At 52.8% G+C, this 23621-nt stretch overlaps 2 protein-coding genes across 3 annotated transcripts in view; both read right to left on the bottom strand.

Annotated features, from left to right (window-relative positions):
• Window positions 1-4012, bottom strand: part of SYT17 (synaptotagmin 17) — a 38926-nt gene extending 34914 nt beyond the window's left edge. For both annotated transcript variants that reach the window (XM_075767180.1, XM_075767181.1), the window contains exons 1-2: window positions 3860-4012; window positions 450-467 (exon numbers count right to left, since the gene is read on the bottom strand). In XM_075767180.1, the coding sequence (XP_075623295.1) occupies window positions 450-467; window positions 3860-3874 (33 nt within the window). In that variant the 5' untranslated portion in view covers window positions 3875-4012. The remainder of the gene's footprint in view (window positions 1-449; window positions 468-3859) is intronic.
• The window catches only part of ITPRIPL2 (ITPRIP like 2), a 34614-nt gene extending 11669 nt beyond the window's left edge, over window positions 1-22945 (bottom strand). The window contains exons 1-2 of the mRNA XM_075767925.1: window positions 22913-22945; window positions 18962-21851 (exon numbers count right to left, since the gene is read on the bottom strand). Coding sequence (XP_075624040.1) covers window positions 19848-21851; window positions 22913-22945 — 2037 coding nt within the window. The 3' untranslated portion in view covers window positions 18962-19847. The remainder of the gene's footprint in view (window positions 1-18961; window positions 21852-22912) is intronic.
• Window positions 22946-23621: the final 676 nt, after the last annotated feature.

The raw sequence follows: 23621 nt of genomic DNA, 5'->3' as shown, positions 1-23621 counted from the left end.
TGCGGGAGCACAGCAGGTACGCATCCAGGGTCAGATCGCTTTCCGATTGTGTATGACCTTGAAATGTTCCTAAGAAGCTGAAGAAATAAAGCATGGGAGATTTTCTCCGTAGATATCCCCCCAAAATACTTGAGGCATTTGCAGTATTCACAAGCGTGCAGATACAAGGGCACTATCGCACCGCGCACGGGGTTTCCCCCGAGGAACGCAGATCCGCAGGGAAGACTCCACAGGAACTTTTTTTTTTTTTTTTCTCCAGTAAAACACACATTTTTTTCCATAAACAAAATCTGAACATTGCACACACACACAAAAAATAAAGTTACCAGCCCAAAATGTGGTGCATTACTTATATCTAGGACATCAGTAAAGAGTCAGAAAATACGAGACAATCCCCTCAGGATGGAGCGAGGAGACAGAGCGGAGAGTGAATCATCAGATTAACTCACCTCATTTATTGGCTCCAACTGTCCTTTTAGACATCCAGGATGAAGCAAAGGGGAGCAAAATGAAAAAGACAAAAACAGGTTACCAATGCTCAAATAACTTCAAATTTTCTGCCGTGACATGCCCCAGCCTGGGATGAGCTTGAATTTCTGGCAAGACGGTACCTTGAAAATGTTGGAGGAAGGAGAGGTCTCCTGACCAGGCATCAGCTTCTGCTGCTTCCAGTCCCTCCCCACCAAGCTCCCTCTGCTCCTCCTTCCCCAGGAGCAAAATTCCCAAACCCATCCTGGAGTATGAAATCCTGCCCACCGCCCCTTGCTAACCGGGGATCCCACGCAACCACTTCTTTTCTTTTCTTTAATAGCCTGTCTCTAATTGCAGGAACCACTTGCTGCTGACACCAAACCGTATCCAAATTTTCCAGTTAAGATGCCACAACAGGAAAAAAGGCTTTCCTCCAGAATCAGCCCATATAAACGCAGCTCCAGTGCCGACTTGTTAAAAGCAACGTTTCTAGGAAGGGGCACAGACTCAGAATACTCTCCATTATGTACCCATCACTTGAGGCAGCTGGGCACCTTCGTCCTCATCCCCAGATGTGACTTGAAGAATACAAAAAAAATACAAGTTAAGCGCTTAAAACTTGAGTCGCACGCTCCAGTTCGAAAATCTGCACTGCAGCCACTTCCTCCAAGTCACGGAGACAATCTAGAGCAAAGGAAGAAATCATCGCAGACAGTGGTTTACTCCCAACGCCACCCTTGGAATATTATACTTGACCCACTTCATCGGTACCTGGAGATTTGGCAGCATTTCAGATGCCTGCTGAAACGTCTTTCCTATCACTTTCATGCCTAAGAGTTTCCTAATTGTCCTGGCTGTCTTTCCATAGAGGGAATCCCTAAAAACCAAACCAAAACACCCAAAACCAAACTACACAAAACCCCCAAACACTTTACTCTTCCACGCGTAGAAATCGGTTTCTAGCTCTACGTTCGCGTGAGGGCCAAGAGCAGCCTTTTGTGAAGAAGCTGGGACACAGAAGTTGCCTTTAGTTCCACGACCTCTCCCACGGACCGCGCTTCAGCACAAGCCGCCCGTTCAAACTTCTTGGAAACCAGTGCTCGGAGAAAAGGCCGTCGCTTGTTAGAAACACAAAGCGAGAGACCGGGAATGCTGCAGTGCGATGTGACGAGACAGCGTTTACCAGACACCCGTGGACCAACTGCTTGAGAAAATCCTACGTGGCTTGAAGGGCTTTATCATTCCTTATTAACACAAAGTTGCAGCCAAAGCACGGCAGCCAAAGCTACAGCGGTTTAGCAAAGCTGCGACGAGAATATTTAAACCGCCCTAAGATGAAGCGGCTGGATGCGTGCCACACGACCGAACGCCGTAGCACGTGCTGTGCCAAGGAAGTGGCGTTTCCAAACGGCCCCGCAGGGACGCGCAGCAGGCTCGTGTGGAACAGCCCTCCTGGTGACGCTCGGCCGCCGGTGATGTGAAACCAGCCCCACCAACGCGCAGCGGTCCCCCGGGCGCCACAGTAAAGCGCCTCTGTGATCACCCACAAATCCCCACCAGGAAACGAGAGGACAGAAACACGAACTAAGCATTAGAGTGCAGAAGAGGTAAACAAGTAACCAGGGCCGTACAGGGCTTAAACGCGGGGACCTGTAAAAGCAGAGCAAACACGGCCAGCTGCGCGGTTCCACCTCGCTCACAGCGGGCGCGGGGTCAGCGCTGGGGAAGGGCGGAGGTTTAGGGAAGGACGCGACAGCAGCAGGCACCAGGGGATCCCAGGGAGCAAAGCTGCTGCAACGCGCTCAGCACCCCCAGGAGAAGGGCTTGGCCCCCCGGGGTCAGGGAGACACCGTCACGCCCTGCCATGTCGCTCCAAGCTGAGGAGCGGAGGACAACCCAGCTGGGAGCCCCCAGCCCGGAGCGAACCTTCATCGTGGGCCGACGGCGGCTGCCCCAGGCGCATCCCCGTGCCTGGACTCAGGGCAGGGCTACATCCCCGCTTCACACCAGCACCCCCAGCCTGCCCGGGCCCACGGGGAGGGCCCCCCGCTCCAAAGCGGCACAGCCACTGGTCACAGGCAGGTGAAGGGACCAGCTACAACAACCTGCCCTGGCAGTGTCCCCGGGGATGCTGCAGCAGGGTGGGGTCCCCACTGGTGACGGACCACGTTGTTGCAGTTACACCCCCAGGGAAGGCTCGCAAACCCCACCACAGTGGACGACACAGCCTAGGGACAGTGGGGTCCCCCCAGCCACGCGCCCATGGGTGGCCTCCCACCACCCCACCCTGACCAACGCCACAGCACGGGAATAACAGGGTCCCCCCTCTGCCCTCATCCCCACCCGGGCACCCCCGCCTCGCACACGGGGGGCCCCGACAGCGGCGCTGCCAATGAGCCTGCCCGGCCCCACTCGGGGTCCCCAGGAGCCCCGCACCCACCCGGCCGCGGCCACCTCCCGGGGCTCACCCACGGGTGGCTCCAGCCAGCTCCCACCCAGCCGGCTCTGCCCCGAGTGGGAGGGGGGCCGCGGGGGCACGGCGGGTGGCTGGAGGCGGACAGGGCCCCGCGGGACGGGGGGTCACGGGTGGCGCGGACAGGGGTGTCTGTATCAAGGCCCCAGCGCCGGCCCCCCCCGGGCAGCTGGAAATGCTCCGCTCGGGTTTATCTTAAAACTGGGCGGCAGCCTTCGGAGCTACGGATGGAAAACAGGAGCCGGGAACTGCAGGGCCGGAGGGGAAAATCGCTCAGGATTTAAACCAGCCCCAAACCCCGCTCCGCCCCGCACCGCCGGCGGGTCCCAGCCAGGACGCCCAAGGCCGGGGCTGGCCGTGCCCCCCACCCGCCGGGCTCTGCCCCCCACCCCGCGGGGCCGTGCCCCCCACCCAGCCGGGCTCTGCCCCCCACCCCGCCGGGCTCTGCCCAGCCTGGAGGGGCCGACTCGGTCCCCAGCGCATCTCAGTCCGCCCGCGGGGTTGAGCATCCTCCTCCTCCTCCTCCTCCTCCTCCTCCTCCTCCTCCTCCTCCCCCCCGCAAGAAGTCCTCGTGCGGCTCGCACCCCCCCGGGGACACCCCGCTGCCCCCGGCAGAGAGGGCAGAGGGCTGGGGGCTGCAAGCCCCGCTCCTGCCCCGGCCCCGCCTGCCCCCCTCGCCGGGAACTCCTGCCCAGAACTTAACCCGAAGTTGCGCACCCGCACCGGGGGGCACCGGAGCGCCGGGGGGCACCGGAGCACCGGGGGGCACCGGAGCGCCGGGGGGCACCGGAGCGCCGGGGGGCACCGGCACCCGTCCCGCAGACGGAGCAGGGGGTCCCCCCGCGCACGCCCCAGACAACACCCCCCCCCCCCGGATCCTGCCGGGGTCCCGCAGCGCCGCCGCTCCGCACCCACCTGGATGTACGCCATCTTCCGCGGGGCGCGCACGGCGCCTCCCGCCGCGCTGCTCCGCTCCGCTCCGCTCCACCCGCGCCCGCTGCGCCACGGCACGGCACGGCACGGCACGGCACCGCCCCGGGCGGGGGGCGGGCGGGGAGGGCGCGGCTGCAGCGCCCAGCGGGCCGGGAGCGGCTCCGCCGGTGTTCCGCGGCCGCGCAGGCACCGCGGGGGCCGGGAGCCCCGCCGCCCCCCTCGGCTCGGTAAAACACGCGTGGGGTTTGCGCTCCGAGGGGGCTGGCGGCGGCTCCGAGCAGGCGGGCTCCTGCCCGCGGAACGTCCGCGGGTGCAACAGGTCGGCCGGAGCGCGGGCAGACACTGACCTCCAGAGGGCCCGGGGCCGCAGTTCAGGGCGGGAAACCCGGCCCCGCGCCCCGGGGAAGGCAGCCGGGGCGGCCCGGCCCCGCGGGAGGTGGCGGTGGAACCAGGGGCTCGTAGGGATGGAGCGGGGCTGAGAGCGGTGGCCTTGTCTGAGAAAGCAGTTTTGAGAGCAGCGCTGTCCTCCAAAGCTCGCTGTAGGAGAAGCCGCCGTCAGCACAGCAGAGTTTCACCAGGGATGCGGCTGGTTTATGAGCAAAGTGAAAACGTACGTACTCGCATCCTCTGAAGCCAAGGCGAGGAGCAGGAGTAAGGAGCGAGCTTTGATCCCACGGACCGCACCGAGCATCGCCTTGCTTGGCTCCACGTCCCTGCGCTGACGTATCGGGTCCTTGCCAGAGGCGGGGTGGGAGGGATGCGGTCCAGCGATGGGACCCTCTCCAGCAAATCCCACCGAGCGGGCGAATTCGGGTAGGAAAGCGGTCTGAGGTCAAACTCTTGGAAAGGGAAAGCAGAGGAAAGGTGGCGATTTGGGGCTGTTCCTCTTGAGCACCACCTCGGTACCGCACAAGTTACAGGCTTCCCTGCGTGCTGCTGCACATGAAGGCTCCTGCCCTCAGCTTCAGAGGAAAAGTCTCCGGCTACGCTGCTGGCACGTGGATGTCCGCTAAACCCTGGGTAAAGGCAGAGAGGCAGCCGGGTAGAGCTCAGCCCCGCTGGACGGTCAGCAGTTGTGTGCGACAGAGCACTTCCCTGACCCGCACCGGCCCCGTTACACCTCAGTTTACTGGGGTGAATGGTGACAACAGCTCCTGCACTGGGGAACGGGACACTACCGCGTCAGAGGCTGCCCGGGCTGAAGCCACGGGTCAGCGCCGCGCCGTGCGGGAGCCTCTGGACGGCTTTGGGAAGCTCTTGCGTTACTGATCTCACGTAACGGCCCTTTTCAGTTCTCACTGAATTCAACGAAAACCTCCCCTTGGCTTGTGTGGGAAGGGCCACGCTCCGAGTTAAAAAATAAATTCTCTTTTCCCCCAGGGACAGCAGCTACTGCTTTAGAAAAATAATTACCACAGTGGAGATAAGCAAGAAAAAAAAAAAGAAAAAAGAAAAAAGTACTTGTTTCAGGCAGTTTTGAGCATATGATTAAACTGTGGTACAAGTTGTTTGTCAATTTTTGCTCTGCAATTCTTTTTAATTCCACTTCTTTCCAAGTGCCAGTGTTTAAAATGTCAGCCTTTACTTTGAATATCGTTGCTCTTTTCATCTTGACTCACCACCGCCTTGATGCAGCTTGCAATAAGTGAACACATGGAATTATTTTTTTTTCCATGTTACAACATAGTGGAGAGAGGCTTAAACTTTTCAAACAGATTTTTTTGACTCCTTAAAGGCAGAATGCTGTGAGTCACAAGAACTATGGCATGCCTCACTATACACACGTTATGTGCATGTTTGTTACTTACTCCATTAAAAACGTTTAGGATCAAGAAAGGGAGATCCAATGTTGCATCAATTGTCACCAACTTTTTTTTGGCTGACACACATAAGCATTACAAACCCCCAAAAGAAGGGCAAAAGAATGAAGTCTTACGGGGGGGGGGGGTCACTAATACTATTGATTTTTACAGGGAATGATTTCACATGCTCTAGCAGCAGACGGTGGTACCAAGCGGTAAGATAGATGTGCTTCCCTTGCACACTCATACATATACATGCCTTTAAGTGCCTTTTACACTGTTTCACGAAGGCTTTTAGATTGCATTCTCTCAGCAAATACATTCGCTAAGCTAACACAGCTCTGACCCAAAGAACATGATGGATTCGAAACAGCAGACAGGTGGTTATTGTAAAATCTAATTTCAAATCTGCATATGGCTGATGCTCTGATTAAGCTCTGCTTCTACAGCACTCAGAATAAACAGACCCATTTGACATGATGACAACATAACCTTTGGATGTCCTTTGCTGTGCACGCTCTGTGTCTGATAAGACGCATTCCATACTTCCCACATGTAATGGCTGCAATGCAGATGGCGAGGCTTGCGAATGCAAAATTTCAACACAGAAACCAAGGTAATTAACACCGCTTTTGCAGAATATGATTTTATGGTAGATTTCTATTCTTACTGATATTAATACACAACGGGAATAACATCAGCTACATCCAGAGCACGCGCTTGAATCATTACAACCAGCCCAGCAAGTAGCAAAATCTACCTCCAGCATAGAAATCAGTTCAGCAGCTTCTCAGACAAACCAGAGCCAGGGCTGCCGACACTCAAAATGCCATGTCCGCGTGTCTTCCGAGCCCTAGTCGAAGGCTTTCAGCTGCTTCATGCCTGAAAGTTAAGAGAGAAGAGCATCACTCTGGAAAGCAGAGAAAGAAAGGAAAGAAATCTGATGGCTATTTCAAAGGATTTTCATTTGAATCCTCCTAAAGCAATCGGCAGTGCTTTCTGCTGCAAGGGGGAAAGCGAGGAGAAAAGTGGCGGTGCAAGATAAGATGAGATGTCTTACTCTGCTCTTCACATGCCAAGTCCTTATCATCATCACCTGAGCCTGCTGGAATAGCCAGCTACCACTCTGCCTAAAAATAAGCTTCTTATCTCCAGATGTTTTCATAAATAGCAAGCCATTGTAGCCGGTGCTTCCCCACTGCTGTTGGCAGCCCACAAAGGTCCGGCTTCTCTCATCATTACAGGATTAGTTTCATTCCCCACAGCTCCATCTCTCCGATGAAATCATCTCGGATTGACTCTTCCGGAGCCATCTCTAGCAACACGCTTGCCTCCTTGCAGGGTGCGTGCCTCTGTGGTTTTCCAGGCCTTTTCCTGCCTTGGCGTTTGTACCTTGAAGAGGTAAGCCCGTGAGGTTTTATCCAAGAAGTTTTAGGCAACCAGGAGCAGGACTGTTCCCTGCAGCCCACGCTTAGGAGAGATGAAGGGCCAGTGGGCACCGCTGCAGAGACCCCGAGCAGCGGAGTGGCACATGGCGGAAAAAACCAGGGTAAATACCCCTCTTTGGGAGGGCAAGCCAGGCTCTGAGAAGCAGATCTACCCCAGCTGCTGAAGTAGAAAGCAGCAAACTCTGCTCACCTGCCTTTGCCCCCAGCTGCATCCCAGCAGAGACCCGAAACGCGGCGCAGGTGAGAGGGACGGTTTGCTCTGCGGCAGGACAGCTCTGCCGTGCTGGCCCCACACCTCGTAGTCTCTCAGCAGGAAGGATTAGCTTTGATTTGCAGTAGGAACCTGCATTTATTCTAGCTCTAGGACTGACTCAGTGCCAGGGTCTGTGTTGTGCTTTGTTACGAGGGAGAAAACACCTGACATGACCTGAGCTGAGTTCTGCTCCCTCCTGACGGCAAAGGTGCAAGCTCAACCCCGCCAGCTGCCTGCCCAGGCTCACGTGCCGATCCCTTCAGTCCCTTCTCCCGAATTCCCACGCAGGAGTGTGCCCAGACAGCTTTGTTTGCGGTAGAGAGAGGTTATTCCCTTCTCCCCGATCATTCCTGGTGCACTCCAGGGGTCAGCAAGAAGCCTGGGCCCCCAGCGCCTCTGTCCCCGGCTCCGGCCCTCGAGGCACGCGACGTGGGTCTCGTGCCAGCGATGATGCAGTTCCCAGCAGGAGCTGGGCTGACAACAGCGTGACAGACGCGGATTCCAGCTAGTGACAAAAGGGGAAGGTGCTACAACCCGTTTCCATGACTCACCCAGCCTTTGGTCTCATCTGTCTCTAAATTAGCCCCTCAACTCCGTGGACCTTTGTGAACGTGCCCGATTCGAAGCCAGGATGCCGTTCCCAGGCTTCTGCATTTTCAGTAGCCAACTGTTCTTTGCATTTCATTGCATTCCCCTCCTCCTTCTCTGCAATCTTCCTAAGCTCTCATCCCTCTCGGATTTGGCATTACCTACCCCGGGATCGCCCTTTTGTCACATCTCCCATGCCTGACTGATGCCCGTAGCCGGGAGGACACCGCCGGCGCTCCCCGGGCTCGTGGCTGTGCCCTGGAAAGCACTCCTCTGCTTCACTTCAGGAACAGCCGCTGCTGATGCCGCATCTTCTGCGGCACATCTGGATTGTTAACCGGCCACCTGGCACCTCCCTAATTGGCAATATCAGTAAAAGCACATTTTTCTCTTTTCTTAAGTCTCCAGATAAAGTGGCTAAATTTGATCTAAAATCCTCAGATCCTCATTGCCTCATGTAACGTATAATGGCCTTGCTCATGCCATAAAAATTACAGCTACTCCGTTGCGCTTGCACGCTTTCTGTTTTGTCTTTACCATACGTTCTGGCAGGGAACTGAATGACACAGCATAATCTATTAAAGCTATTTCCATAGTAAACAGAGATAAAAACCACAGCCAAAGGGCACGCAGCCTCCAAGGAAGCAGGCACCGCGTATTATTGTATCAAGCACTCGAATCCAAGTTCCTGCTCGAAGGAAACCCGTCCCCGGAGGCAGCCGTCGCCGCCTGGTTGAGTCGTGCTGGGTTCCGACACGCTGACCACCGAGCATCATCAGCTGACGGCGTTCAAAGCAAACGGTGACTCCTAAGTCATGTGTAAAGATGAATTCGAGGTCATGTTCTTTCGATGACCTAATCTTGCAATAAAGACAGGACCTCTGTGGCCTGGGACTCGCTCGCTCGCAGGGTCCCTCCTGACTCGGTGCGATTTCGGCAGCGGGAGAGCCCCACGGAGAAGGCACGGCGCTGCCAGGACTCTTCTGCTTTGGAACTCGCTCCTTGCGTTTAGGCCAAAAAAGCTTGGATACGGTACGCTTTGGGTCATGCTAAAAAGCCGGAGTATTTTCAGACTTCCGAGGAGAGAACGTTGTATTTATAGGGAAGTTCAGTTTTTCAGCTGCCTTTGTAATTCATTTTGTTTCCGACTGGTTTATTCAAGCTGTAGGGCTGAGGAGTTAGCGGCTAGATTTCTTTTCCAGGCTCGCATTTCTAACTGTTTGCAGACATAGGGCAGAGCTATTTTTGTCATCTAAATCAGTAGAGAGAATATCTCACAATCCCCACTGAAGCAAATTCCTAAGGAAGCGAGCTCTATTTTTATAGAAAATTTCTACTTAGTATTTGTTTTAATCTAATGACTGAGAAACGAGCAACATCAGCCTTTCTGAAGCCGAGAAGCAGCATCTCCCTTTCTCAGGAAGACGAATCCAGCAGAAGGAGAGTCATTCCTACCAAGAGGAGCTGCAAACGCGGCTTCCCAAGCCCCGGGGGACGCAGCACAACCCCGGCGAGGGGGGCTGAGCAAATGGGGGACAGAACCCACGTCTCCAAAGTGACACAGCTTCAGAGGTAAAGACAATCAAGATACTTCCAGCGCCCATCTTAAAAAGCAAGAGGGTAACTTCTAAAGAGGTCAGAGTGGGGGATTTTGTAGAACAAGGCACGCTCAGTCTCACATTGACTCGGGGTCATCTCTCTGAGACTCAGGGATAAAACTGTAAGATAAACGCCAAGAGTTTTGGGTGCGTTACACACTCACGGATGACGTCTTTTAGAAGAACAGTCTCATCCCCTGGAAGTTGTTCGAGTAACTGTGCTACGACTCTTCCTATTTGCTTCACACCGATTTAGTTTGTCACAATTTTAAATATTCCTTTCCTATTCGTGCGAACATTAAAACCCATGTCAAACCTAGGCGGGGAGGGGGAGGGACTGGCACTTACGGTTTTCTCCTTTCCAGCAGAGGCCTAAAGACGCAAGTTAACACAGAAACAGATGTGGTCAAGCACACGTTCAACTAAATCAGCAAGGCTTTGTAACTGAGCCCCGGGGCTGTGCAGCTGTAAAATGTAGCAAAAGTTACCCAAAACCATTTAAAAATGGCTGGTAAGGGAAAAGCTTTTAAATTATGAAACAAATGACCAAACCAGAAAAATAGAGATTGCTTAAAGCTTTCGGAAAAACCGGTATCAACAGCAATACAAACGCTTCTGAGCGGTGGAGGAACAGCCACGGGGATGAGTTCAGGGTCCTTCAGCTGCAAATACCAAACCATCATTTGCAAAAACATGCCCACGTCGACTTCAGAATTCAACAGGTTCAAAAGGGCAAGACTATTTTTATTACAAACGGCTCCTTTTCCAAGCGTCCCCTCACGGCGGCAGCAACCGGTACATCTGGTTTCCCATCTCATTAAGCAGATGTGCAAAATACTGTATCACGCAGTAGAGCTAAACTTGGTGGGCTAAAGGGGTAATTTGCATTTTAAAGTACTGCAGCGCTTGGCTAAGAAATACATGGGATTATGGAATATTTCTGCCTCGTAGGGACCTCAGTTTCACCTGTTTCTGTTGTTGGGGTTGTTTTTTTTTTTTCCTCCTACACCCCATTTCTATACCCCGTTCTCAGAGATCAGACGGCAGCACGTTGGCTCTCGGGGTCGCTCCCTGCGTTACACAGGAGCAGCACGGTATGTCCCTCCTCTCCCCGATCAAGAGACGCCGTCGGGGAAGGTGTCCCTGCTCCTGAGCAACGTCCCGTTCAGGTCCAGCTCTGCCCGTGCCTCATCCCCCCGCGCCAATAGCTCAACCAGTCCCACGGGCCGTCACGGGTGACTAACTGCATCCCACTGGCCCCAGAAAAGCAGTTTATACGAGTCGAGGACTGCATTTGCCCTTTCCCAAGGGAGGAAGCTTACTTGCGGCATCCCTGTTACGGCGTTGAGCTGGGGACCTCGTTAGCAACGCAAAAAAGTTTTCAAGCAGAAAAGGGAAAAAAGTAAATCTGATCTCATCCTGGCTTCCTCCCCCACTGGCAGACACAGAGCGGCCGTGGCCAGCGCGTGGTCGCCATCTCGTCCCCGTTCTGCCGGGCTGCCGTTAAAAGGTTATGAAAATACTGCGCAGGAGGGAGAAGGGAGTTACCCGTCTGCTCCCTTCGCTGCAAGGGACCCGTCGCAGAGGGGGAAAATCTGCTGAAAACACCCCCCCGTTGCTCTCGAGGGGCAGAGATGTGCCAGAGCAGCCAGGACGGCGTACCCCGGTATGTGCTGGCTCCTGTGTTCAATCAGAGCAGCACATCATCCACCCAAAATTAACCTTCTGCTCTGCAACTCACAAGTTTCCAGGGCGGCTGTTTGCTAACCACTGGGAGCAAGAATTTTTATTTAAATAAAATACCTGTGCACTTCACACGCAGCTAGTCCAGTGGCCGTCAGGCAAATAGATGCTCGAACTGTTGTGCCGCCAGAGCCCTTTGACATGAAAGTCTCATTATAAAGGGCTTTATTGGCCGAAGAGATGAGTTTCACCCCCGAAAGGGCCCTTTTTCAGGTAGGAGCCATCGTACCCCTCCAGCTGCCAGAGACGGGTGAACAGTGCTTTCACCAGCCGACATTTCGGAGGGCAGAAAGCGGTGCTCAAACCACATCTTCCACAAAAGCTACAAGCCCTGACAGCTTTGGCTGAAGAAGTTCATGCAAATGCCAGAGTCAGCCCTCCGAAAAGCCGTCGCGGTTTCCATTGAGGGCTGACACTTCTGATGACCATCGCTGGCCTCGTCTTCCCCAAGGTGAGGCACCCGCCCCTCCTTGCAGCATAGCTGCGTTCCCTCCGTTCCCCTTTCTCCCACCATCTCCCCTCCAGCTCACCTACGTGGGTGTTTCTGTTGTTGCTCGAAGCTGGGTAATAATTTCATCCCACAGCATCTCATTATAATTAGCTCTTAATTGCCACTTAACACAGGGATCATTTTGGAAGACCATAACGATTCTTCCTTGAGGAATTATTTGAGTGTTGAAAGCTCGTTATGATGTGCCCTATAAACGTTTTGGGTAACGAGAATTATTTCAAGAGGCAGATTTAGAACACCGCTGCTCACACAAGCTCTGCACACAAGATTTGTATGGTTTCTTGGAGCACTAGTAGCATTTCCAAGGAGCAAACCACAAAAGTCGGTGCGTTTTGCTACCAGCCTCCCTCCCTCCGGCACCCACCGTGGCTTTATCCTGGAAGTGGGAAGGTTTTAAGGAGCACCTGTAAAACGCGGGGCTCTGCTGGAATTGGTGCACTCAACCAGGTGCTGCCCATCACGAAACTCTGCCCCTCAGGGCAGCCAGCCACTGAGGAGCCAGGAGATAAGCACGCTGTTAGGAGAAACTCCTCCTTGGGCATACACCAAGCTTCGGCCAAGACCTGCTTTGTCTCCTGCGAGATTTGAAAACAGACAATTTGCCAAAGTCTTACTAATTACCTGCATTCTCACAGCAGAAGTTACAACCGAGTGCCAGTCCACTTTATTTAGTCGTCTGCGTGCCAGGGCAGCAGTGAGGGGCTGGAGAGAGGCCTGATGCTCTCTCACCAGGCGATGCCTCCTACGCACCGTGCCTCTTAAGCGAGCCGTCCTGCCAACAGGCAGTTTAACGTCTGTCTGCAGCGCTCTGGAAAACACCACACTGAAATAAAAGGGGAAAAATGGGTTTATTGGTTTGTCGGAGTCTGCTGCTGCTGTTCTCCTACCTAACCCTCCCCCCCTTTTTTTTAATATTCAGGAGATGTCATTAGGTTTGGTAGGGTCTGAACGGCTGCTGAGCTCAAGCAGCTTCTGGGAAAACACTTACAGGCTCTGTACAGAAACGCGTTTTTGGAGAAGTGCCCACGATTCACAATCCTTATGACTAGCAAGTTTCTCCTTTTCGAAACACACTTGAACAAACCTCCAAGGGCATCTGACAAAATGAGATGCTCAGGAGACACACGGATACCCTCGTACAACGGCCTCTTCGGCGGCAGCCCCTCCACCAGCGGACAGACTGGGAGCTGAGAACTGGGTGAAACACCAGCTGGAGGAAGAGCCTACCAACACCTCCCCGCAGACGCCAAGCCCGCACGACTTATTCAAAATGAAGTAGCAGTCTGTAACGTGGCTGGTAATTCGCTGATGTTTGTATGCCTAAGGTCCTAGGAAGAGAGCTTCCAAGAAGCAGTAAGAATGCATTCCTAAATGCATTGCACTGTGCAGAGAAGCCTTTTGCAACAGAAATAGAGGAATGACTCATTTCCTCTGTAGCTGCTGCTCCGGCGCTGCACTCGCGCAGGCAGCGGAGCGACTCCCCGTGCCATGCCAGCAGGAACTGGGAAACTCAAGAGCGGTTTCCAGCACGCGCAAAACCAGCTGAATTTCCATCGGGACTTGTCTTTAAAAGCAGCGATCCCAGAGCGTCATCTGGGATAGCACAGGATAGAGATTCGCAAACCGTTCCCCAAGACTCCCTCCCTCGCCGGGAGTATTGTATTTCAGCATTTTAATTTTGCGCAGAATCAAACATCGGAAGAGTGAGCCAAGAGTTGCCCCCTCCCTTGCCCTCCCCTGACGCGTGGCTAGTAAGCACACTGATGTGCCAGTGAATTCAGCTCCAAGTTTCTCTTCTCCCATACTTGAAACGGGAAAGGAGCAGACTGAAACAGCAGTGGAGAAGCAGGCTATCTCGTTGAAGTTTGCTACTGTTCTCCCTCTGTTTCTACAGCTAGCGGGTTTCTATCAGGACACCAAGACTCTTCAAAGCAACTCTTCCACTTTCTCCACTAGAAATCTGTCATAAGGGTAGTTTTTCTTCTGTGATAGCTAGTAACCTTCACAGCCCAATCCCCGTCACTCCTGTCATCTTGATTCCCTACCTCCCCCTTTTTTTCCCTGCCCAGATTGTTGTATGGACTCTGCGGCAGGGACAGAAGCCAATAGAGGATGACGAGTATCATGAAAACCCCAGCAAGCCCTTATTACATCCAGCCCAGCCCAGAGAACTGAGTATTCTCTATGCAGCTTTGGTCCCAGTTTTGGGGGTTGCGTGTGGAATTCCCAGGGGTCTCAAGAAATGCAGCCTGTAACTCGAGCACACAGATGTTTTCTGAGTCTCTGAATCAGCATTGCTATCCTTTAAAAGCAAAAAAATAAGGCTTCCTTAACACAGGGGACTGGTACACGATGACATTTGATGCATAGGCGTTTGTAACAACCTTTAAGAGTTTTGCATGTAAATAGTTATTTGAATCCTAACAGCCTGTCGCACAGATACAGAACATACGTTATCTATAGCTCTGGTGCCGATCGAGTATTACAGCGCTTTGAATCTCTTATAAAGCAGTTGCAAATATGCCAATTCTTGGTTACGTATTTAAAATAGGAGGCTGCAGGCACGCACGCACAAGGCACAGGTAGTCTCTTAATGAGACATACCATATGTCTGAGAAACCCACGACAGCAATATAATGTACAGGCAGACCTGTCTCTGGTCAGCCCTCCATATCCTGCTTATTTTAGAGTTGTGAGCTACTCGGACCCCCCCGAGTGAGCAGAGCGCTGTGCTCAGAAGCGTCAGCAAGCCCTGAAGGTGAATCCACGTCCTTAAAGGGGTGCAGGTCCCTGCCCCGACATCGACCGCCCGCTTCCCAGCGCTATCGGCCCAGTGAAAGCGAAAGCGGGGCTGGCTGCTTTTCCGCCAGCTACTCAAATTAATTCTCATCCGTCAGAACGTCACTTACCTCAGGGAGGACTCACCAGGCAGCCATTTAAAGAGGCGACACAGGAAATAAACCAGCCTAGAAAAGCAAATTTCTCACGTGTGAACTCTTTTGGAACATTACGAAAACGGGATGCACAAGTGAGAGTCCCTTCCCCTCCAGGTAGCTTTGACGTGCATTAGCAGTACTTAATCAGCAATTCACTCCTGACCTTGGCTGCTTTACAAGGGAGGTATTTGCACAGGGATGGAAAGATTTTAAACAATTTATCCAACGAGATGGATGCAAACAGGCTTTTCTTTAAACACCAAGCATGCAAGTCTGTAGGCCAGTTAATTTTTTGTTAACAGATTTATCACGAAAGGAAACCCCTGTGTTTCTTTAATGATTTTCTGCTGAATAGAAACTCAGGCTTCAAAGAGAAATATTTCACAGCAAGGAATGAATGGAGACCAGAGCATGGTTATTACTTTTAAAGGAAGCCATTAATAAGAGATAAAGTTATTAAAGAGGTAAAGATCTAAATACACTTCCTCCGCACTGACTTGGGTGCCTGAGTGTTGACACTAAAGGAATGACATTCTTCCAGTCCTGGCCAGTGAGAAGTCCGTTAGCCGGCGGGGCTGCTGGGTGCTGCACCACCGACTGCTGCCCCTCGTACAGAAGCTACTCCCTGCAAGGTAAGAGGCAGGCACACAAAGGCCTGGAGACAGTTATTTTCAGCCTAGCTTCGATTTAATGATTAAAAAGCTCGGGGTCTTGCTGATACTTCATTCTTTAGGAGGGAACATCAGCACAAGCCACACGTGTATAGTTGTGGCATCATACCAAAGACTAACAAAGGACAGGTAACTCACCGGCCCATCCACGAAACCAGCCGGAGATTTTCCATATGCGATAAAACGCAACCTACACAGTTTGGAACGGAGATGCGTCTGTACGTGCCACGCTGAAAAGCTCACACAGATACTGTGAAAAGAAGAAGTCCTAGCTCTTCATGAAACACCAGAAAAAGCAGATTTTGTGCAGCAACCTGAAACTGGAGCCAAAGAAACAAGAACTGATGCCTTTTTAACCTCTGAGCGAGACAGCCACAAATCCCAGCGTGCTCCGTGTCAAAAGTCAGCACCACCACAGACGGTGCCAGCCGCGCTCCAGGCTCCCTCCTGGCTCTCCTCCTCCCGCATCCCTCTGCGCACCCCCGAGGCGAGGACTTGTGCTTTCCCAGGGTTTTGCCACTTCAGCAGTCTCCTCCTAAAGAGCACATAAACCTGCTGATCACAGTCTTGGGGCTGCAGGTAGCCTTTGCTGAAAAGAAGATAACAAGGAATTTAAATCTTGAGGCATAGATGCTGTTTATTACTACAGTGAAATATTAAAACCATCAACTTTTTACGGAAACAATAAAAGTGCAAGTGTATTTTGATATTAAATAGAAAATGAATTTATAAAGGTTTCATTAAAACGGGCTGACACTTTGAGCCTATAAACACCTTTTTTTTTTTTTTTTTAAAAGAAAAAAACCACAATAGCAGCTGAACACTTTAGTTTAATCTTTGGTCTGATTATTAACCAGCAAAAAATAGTTGTACCAAGAATATCTATTGCAAACAGACACTTAAAATTTACATTACTCTGCAGAGATTCAAAATCAAAAGAGGAATGTTTTTCAGACATTTAGTCAGATAAGAAATAATGATGTTTTTGAGAAATACACAGCATTTTTCAATACAAAATGAAGTCACATATATGCACTTTGGTACTATAAATAAACTTATTCTCTTGCAGGTGTGACTCCTCTTCCCAATCGATGTTCAACAGAAACAACTTCATTTGCACAGAGTCTTTGCAAAATGAGGTTGCAGATAAAGAGAAGCAAGAACCCACATCAGTGCTAAGTAACACGCTCTTTCTTCCGCGTCTGCGTTTCAGTTTACACAGACAGAGGCAACCGTGCTGAATCCACGGTACACTACAACAGCTACGACCTTAACAAACACGTATTCGTAGCCTTGTTCTGTGTACAGTATCCACGGGTTGGGAGAGGGAGAAGGCAGAAGGCCCACAGGATTACTCGTGTAGGTCAAGTTCTCCGTACACCTCCTTGCACATAAGGCCCTGTAACAGCTCCAGCACGCTGCAGGTACCAGTGCTGTCACGTTTGTGGTGGAATAAGATGAATACCATATTAGAACGCAATTTTTAACTGTATTCAGGAATGCATGCTTTATAGCAGATAAAGAAAATACACTTCGTATCTCAGTTGTACAACAGAGCCACAAGTTAATCCAAGAGATTTTCTCAGACCTCCCACCAACCGCATGCACGTTGCCTTACTGGCAGGAAGCCCCCTCTCAAGAAAGCTTGCCTGAGCCTAAGGTTAAAGCAAACACATACATCTTCTCCCATCACCAGCCATCACAATCTCAAAAATGCCTCGCTGAACAAAAACTCACACTGAAGATCCACCTATTTGGTGAATAAACTGAGGGTCTGCCTCACTCTTCAGCCTTGATGGATTCAACCACTTTGGAAATATTGTCAAAGCAAAACCCACTTAAATCTCTCTTCCCTACACTCCAAAGCTGCCTTGCTTTCAATAGCTCTCTCCCAATTTTATCCCCATGTCCTTTAGCTTGTTTGCAGTGGATCTTCACTGAGAGTTTACCATCACACTCGCTCACTCAGCCCAACTTTCATTTTCTAAACTATTTATATTCTCCACCATCTCTCCTCATACATTTCCTAATGCAACTGTCTTTTCCTGGCATTACTATATTTTAGTGAGAAAGCCCTTACCAAGCCCATTACAGATTTCCACGTATCGCAGCAATACTACATACACACCAAACGTGCATCCCTTTTCAGAGAAAAGGTTGCTTTTCAGAGACAGGGATGCACAGTGATGTAAACAAACCCACAGCTGACGGAAGTGGTTATGATGCCAGAATTAACAGCTAAAGGGGTTTTATGTCATTGGTTCAGGCATCCACAACACCCTGGGCTGGTCACCTAGTCCTTCTTTGGGCAAAAGATTCAATGGCATCGATTGCAGAACTGCGTTTTATTTCAAATACCAAGTAACACAACTCTGCAAAAATAGTACGTATCATGGTCTACTACCAAAAAAATAAATCAAAACACCAAGATAGCTTGTTTAGCCTTAAATACCATGTGCAAAGAACATTTGATCAATACTACCTATAAATACCCTATTCGTATTTGTAGAAAGAAGCACAGTGCTTCATATATAAAAATAACCCAACTTGCGGGTGTGACCTAGGGTATAATTACCTGAAAATAAGACTGCAGAGCAGTTAAAAAAATAGACAGAAGTAGGCAAACATCTGCCTAGGGAGTTTTTCCATTTAGAAAAATAGATTTTTATAAAGCTTCATAGATTTCGAAAATGTTTGGTTTGTGCTCTGATGCACAGGACTGTAAATAAAGCACACCGGTATCTCTATGTACATGAGGAAGAGGAGTGTATTAGTAACTCTGAGTTATCCTAAAGCTTCCCAGAAGTTACACTTGGTCATTTATAATTCATTTCAGACTGCTCACCTAGGACACAGTGCAGTGGGCAATAAGGCACACGCTCAGTTTCCTGAGCGCCAGCAATTCAGCAACACATTTTAGGTATTAACACATCAAATACTTGAGCAGGTGACTCAATAAAGCAAGGATTTGAAGGTCTGAAGTTGCTGACACCCTGGGACACACCGGGTTCCCGTACCCCGGGTACCTGCACGGGGAGTTAAGGACACTTACGGAGCTGGCTGTGTTACAACTCACCAGGTTATTCCAGCGACTGGCATGTGACCAGGCAAGAAGTGGAAATTATCTGGCTGATGTTTCTATTTAGAGGATACCAGAATCCATAGCCTAGGACTGCCACTGTACCATGAATTAGTGCTAAATAATTTTAAAGTACCCTTAAATATTTCACTTCCTCCCCCCGCGATAACTATTTGCTATAGCACAGCACTAGAAAATCCCATCAGGTTATTTGGTCAAAACACTGCCACGATCAGACAACTGGCTAGGCAGTCATCCAAAAATCCCACCAAACTACTACCTGAGGGCAGGAGGACACAGCAGTCGGCTTAAAGCACTGAGATTTGGACTGGTTTAAGGTTTGTTCCAAGAAAAAAATAATACAGAATGTCTCAGTTTTGTTGTTGGTCCTCAAGGTAAAGCAAATTCTAATAAAATAATACTTGAAGCCAGGAAGGGAAAAAAAAAAAAAAAACCCTCAACAAGAACCCGCAAACAAACAAACCAACCTCAGAGTATTTCCATAAAAGAAGGTTGTTTTCTTCAGGATGATTCAAACATCATCCTTTAACAAAATACTAATGCCTCCTCTGTAGCAAGTATTTAGTGCAGCCAATTACCCTAAAAAGAAGGCTTTTGTGAAAATAAAGTGCTATTGGTTTCCTTTTCTCTACATTTGAGTCCTTCAGTATAACCTTCACTTGAACAAGGAAACCTGCAACTAAATTCTTCATACTGTTGTGGGAGACAGGTTTAGCTTCTTCCCTCAATTTTACATTAGCATGCATATTGTATTTATATTCAGCACAATGTAATTGATTACACAGGAAATTTAAAGCATGTCATTGAGCATTTCAAGCTGTGATCAACACCCTTGCTCTGGTGCTCATCGCATTTTAAGAGCATCTTGGTACACTGGGGGCGGGTTTGTTTGCACTTGCAGGATTTTTAAATCCCAAATGGATTTTGTATCATAAAAAGCAAATCTCAGAAAAAGGTCGGTTTTGCCACTAAGACAACAAGTTAACATGGATTTCCAGAAATGTCAGTTTGAGCCTTGTTAAAGTTAGGCTTGCAAACAGTCGATTGAACGTAACGCTTCTCAACTAAGGCATTTCCGCAGAAATTTCACAATGTTCCCACGAACAACCAACGAGATTAAAAAACAAGAATCACAACTTCATTAAGTCTTGGCCTCTGGTTTCATAATTTTCTCAGATCGAGGAGAAAACCACAGGACCACATTTAAACAGATCCCACCTTCCTCAGGCAGATGCGGGCTACCGATGGACCGGCAGGGCTGGGAGCGCACGCTGCCCCGGGCAGGGTCCGCTGGCGACGCTGGCCAACCTGGCCACCAGCTCACTCTCCCGATGGCTCCTGCCTGGCCTCGGCAACGTGCCGGCACGGGGTGAGCGCTGGTCGCAAGTACCGGGGGCTGCTGTACATCCTGATGATGTGCGGGGCCTGGAACCAGGTGTTGATCAGCTGGAAGGCGGCCAGGTCCAGCGTGGGCCCGTCGAAGGCGGCCAGCAAGTTCACAGGCGCGGCTTCCTTGAGGAACCGGGGCAGCGCCACGGCCTCGGGAAGGCTGGCATTGCCCAGGAAGAAATGCATCAGCACCTGCTTGCGCAGGCAGTCCCTGAGGTACAGCACCAGGTCCTCCAGCCGCTCCACCAGGAACCGCTCGTCCCAGGCGTCCAAGGGCCCCTGCAGCAGCAGGGAGAAGAGAGCCGTCTTCAGCACGTAGGAGGAGAGCACCTGGCCCCACTGGGAGCAGAAGGGCTCCTCCAGGCCCTGCCTGCGGAGGTCCCGCAGGCCCTTGAGGATCTGCAGGCACTTGAGGTGGCAGGAGGAGGCCGGGGCCTGCTCCTTCAGCCAGCTCAGCAGCCGCTGCTCCTGCCGCGAAGCATTGAGGCCCCAGAGGGCCTCGGGGGCCAGGGGTGCCTGCGGGCCCTCGGGCGGCAGGGCCGTGAGGTAGAGCGCGTCACCGAGGGGGATGGCAGGGATGAGGCGCACGGCCATGGAGATGTGGCAGCAGACGTAGTCGGAGCAGGGCAGGATGTGCAGCGTGGGCGGGCGCCCAGGGCAGGCCGAGAGGCTGATGCGGCAGCGCTCCTGCAGCCGGTACCGCACGGCGCCCAGGCACCGCTGCAGGTGGCCCTGGAACCAGCGCAGCACCAGCCCCGAGGAGAGGTGGCTGCGGCCCTGCAGCTCCACACAGAAGCCCTCGGCGAAGGGCCGGTAGCGGCGCGGCCAGCCAGCTCTCGCTCGCAGGCCGCAGACGAAGGCGCCGTGCGGCCCCAGCCCATCGGCGCGGCGCGGCTGGGGCTCCAGGTGCGGCGGCAGCCGCAGGGGCACCAGGATGTCGAAGCAGTCGGGGCTGCGCACCTTGTGCTGCTCGTAGGCGCTGCCGATGCGGACGAAGTCCCCGCGCAGACTGAGGGCCAGCGGGCCGGGCTGCAGCCCCTGCGCCTTGGCGGCCCGCACCAGCTCGGCCACGACGCGCCCGACGTGCGCCTTGCTGTGGCCCAGCACATGGGGCGAGAGCCGCAGCTGCCGCGCGTAGAAGCTCTCCAGGGCGCTGCGCCGCGACCCCGCCGCCCCCGCTGCCCGGACCCCGCCGGGCCTCGGGCCGCCGCCCCCCGCGCCGCAGCAGCGGGCCAGCAGGCAGCCCAGCAGCAGCAGCGCCGAGCCCTTGAGGAACGGGACGGAACCCGCCTCCGCCGCGCCCTCCCCGGCCGCGCCGCCCCGCAGGGCCTGGTAGAGGCAGAGGAGCGCGGTGCAGAGGCCGGTCACCAGCGGCCACAAGACCCGCAAGTTGAGGGTGTAGACGGGCACGGCGCGGCGGGGGGTCGGGCCACGGGGGTGGCCGCCGCCCGGCCCCGCGGGCGGGGAGCGCCCGCCCCCGCCGCCGCCGCCCCCCTCCTCCGCCCCGGCCGCCCCCAGCGCGGGCCCCGCCGCTGTCCCCCCCGCCCCGCCGCTGCCGGCACGGCGGTCGCCGCGCACCCCCGCCCTGCCTGCTGCCGCCGCTCCGCTGCGAGCCTTCCTCTTCCGAGGGAAGCGGCGCCGCGTCAGCCGCCGAGTGAGCTCAGAGGAAATGCCACGGGCGGCGGGCCCGGCCGCGGCGTGAGGGCCGGGGGCGTTGTCCGCCCGGGGCCGCCCGCGGGGCGGGGAGCGGCGCCGCCCGTTCCTTCCCGCTGCGCTGAGGGAGCGCGGCCGGGCCTCGGGGCGTCTCAGGGCCGGCCCCCACCACGGGGGAGGCCGGGATCCCCGCAACCCGGGCGGCTCCTTCCCCGAGGGCAGAGCCCCGCCGGCCCTGCACCGCGCCTGCCTGCGCTGGCCCTGAGAGCGGAGCCTGAGCCGCTGTGCGGGCACCAAACACGCGTGTCCGTGCCCCCTCCTCACCGCAACAGCACACTGCGGGGGGGGGGGGGGGGGTGTTGATGTAAAACCGAGTGTTTCTGTATCCCTGCCTCAGGGGAGGCCTGTGTCATCGGGGAGTGCTGCTGCCCAGGCAGTGGTGCCATGTCACAGGCTCCACCTTGCGCATTTTCCTCAAATAAAAGTGTTAAAGGTCTGTCCCGCTGCAGGGGAGTCTCTCTGTTCACAGCTCTGCCCAAGGGGCTCAGTGCCAAAGGGACAGCAAAGTCGTCTCCGTTAATTCACCAGGGTGCGTAGGGCCTGCTGCCGTACTAACAGTCAAATCTTTCAAAAGCCTGGGTTCGCCCTTGTGCCCAAATCATTCAGATGCTGACAAACTAAAAGGGAAGAAATAACCCTGGGAGGAGTTACTCATTTGTTGCACAGAGACTTCTGGCCTCATCTGTTGTTTGAGAACCAGTACGGTATCAGGCTCGCTGTGGTTAACTGCCAACGGTCACGACACTTCTGCCCACAGCATCGCCCTCGGCAAGAACCAAACGGCAGAACTGAGGATCCGTCAGAGACAGGCAGACAGGGCTGCCTCGGGCGTCATCCCAAGCCCACGAACAGCAGAGCCAAACATTCAGGTCAGAAGACGGGCCCAAAAACATCGCTGCACGTGCAAAGCCTCCAGGCACAGCAGTGACATTAAACCCCATAGAAATCACTGTCACTTGCCTGTCACCAAGACTTCTTCACCCAAACTACTTCTTCAGGGCGTTGCAGATCTGAAGAGATCTTCAGGACCTGCATTTCCTCCTACCCCCTCAGATGCGTCCCTCACGGGTTGTCCCATCCTCGCTGTAGCTGAGCTGTATTTCTGGATCTTTGTGTCCCAGCTAGCCTTAGCTTGACGAGTCCTCTACGATGGCGATGACGACTGAACCTGACAAATGAGCATATCAAGCTCCTGCTGCTGCAAGCCTGGAGACTTCAATTACCTGGCGATGTGAAGGCAGCATTTCACATTTAGAAAAAAGGAAAGTTGACCCACATGGTACCACATAGATCCAGTCATCAGGGTGGTCTGACATTTTCCCTGTTTGGGACAAGACTTCTTCATATAGCATTTGTCATGGCTGCATCTCTTGACCATAGGGCTGGGTTTTCTTTCTAGAATGCCCCCCCTGCTTTCTGCATGGATACTCAAGATCATTTTTAAATGTGTATTTTCCTGGAAGCTAGCTAGCTCTCAGATGCCGATGGGGACAGGACCATCATCCTTGGCTTCTGTTTGTTTCATAAATATTTACTGAGTTTTGAAGCTGCTCGCTGAAGTTTAAGGAGCATCTATGTCAGCATTCTGTTGTGGTTTAATTTCAGGTGGTCGAGTTATTACTGCATTACTGCAACTTGCTGCGTTGTATGGTGCCATGGGCGGCCCCGTGGAGCTGATGAGCAGTGCTTGAGTACAAGAGACCGAACCCAGCAAGCTGAAAATGCTGTGACAAGAAACGGGTTGGAGAACCAAGTGTGAGAGAAAGGCTGTACAAATGTTTGGTTATGTAATTTGGTTTTATATGAAACAAAACATGACTTCAAGTAGAAAAAAATCATACTTCACAGAAAGAAGCTTATGTTTTACAGCCAAGACGCTGTACTCAAAGTCAAACTAGGTAACCAAGGTCAAGCAGGCTGAATTAATTCACAGGCAACCAAACCAGGGTGAGAGGCAAGAGTACACTTGAGAGCTACAGAGAGATGTCCTAA

This window comes from Balearica regulorum, chromosome 15 (genome assembly GCF_011004875.1).
Source record: "Balearica regulorum gibbericeps isolate bBalReg1 chromosome 15, bBalReg1.pri, whole genome shotgun sequence".
NCBI lineage: Eukaryota > Metazoa > Chordata > Aves > Gruiformes > Gruidae > Balearica > Balearica regulorum.
This window is presented reverse-complemented; position numbering and strand designations above follow the sequence as displayed.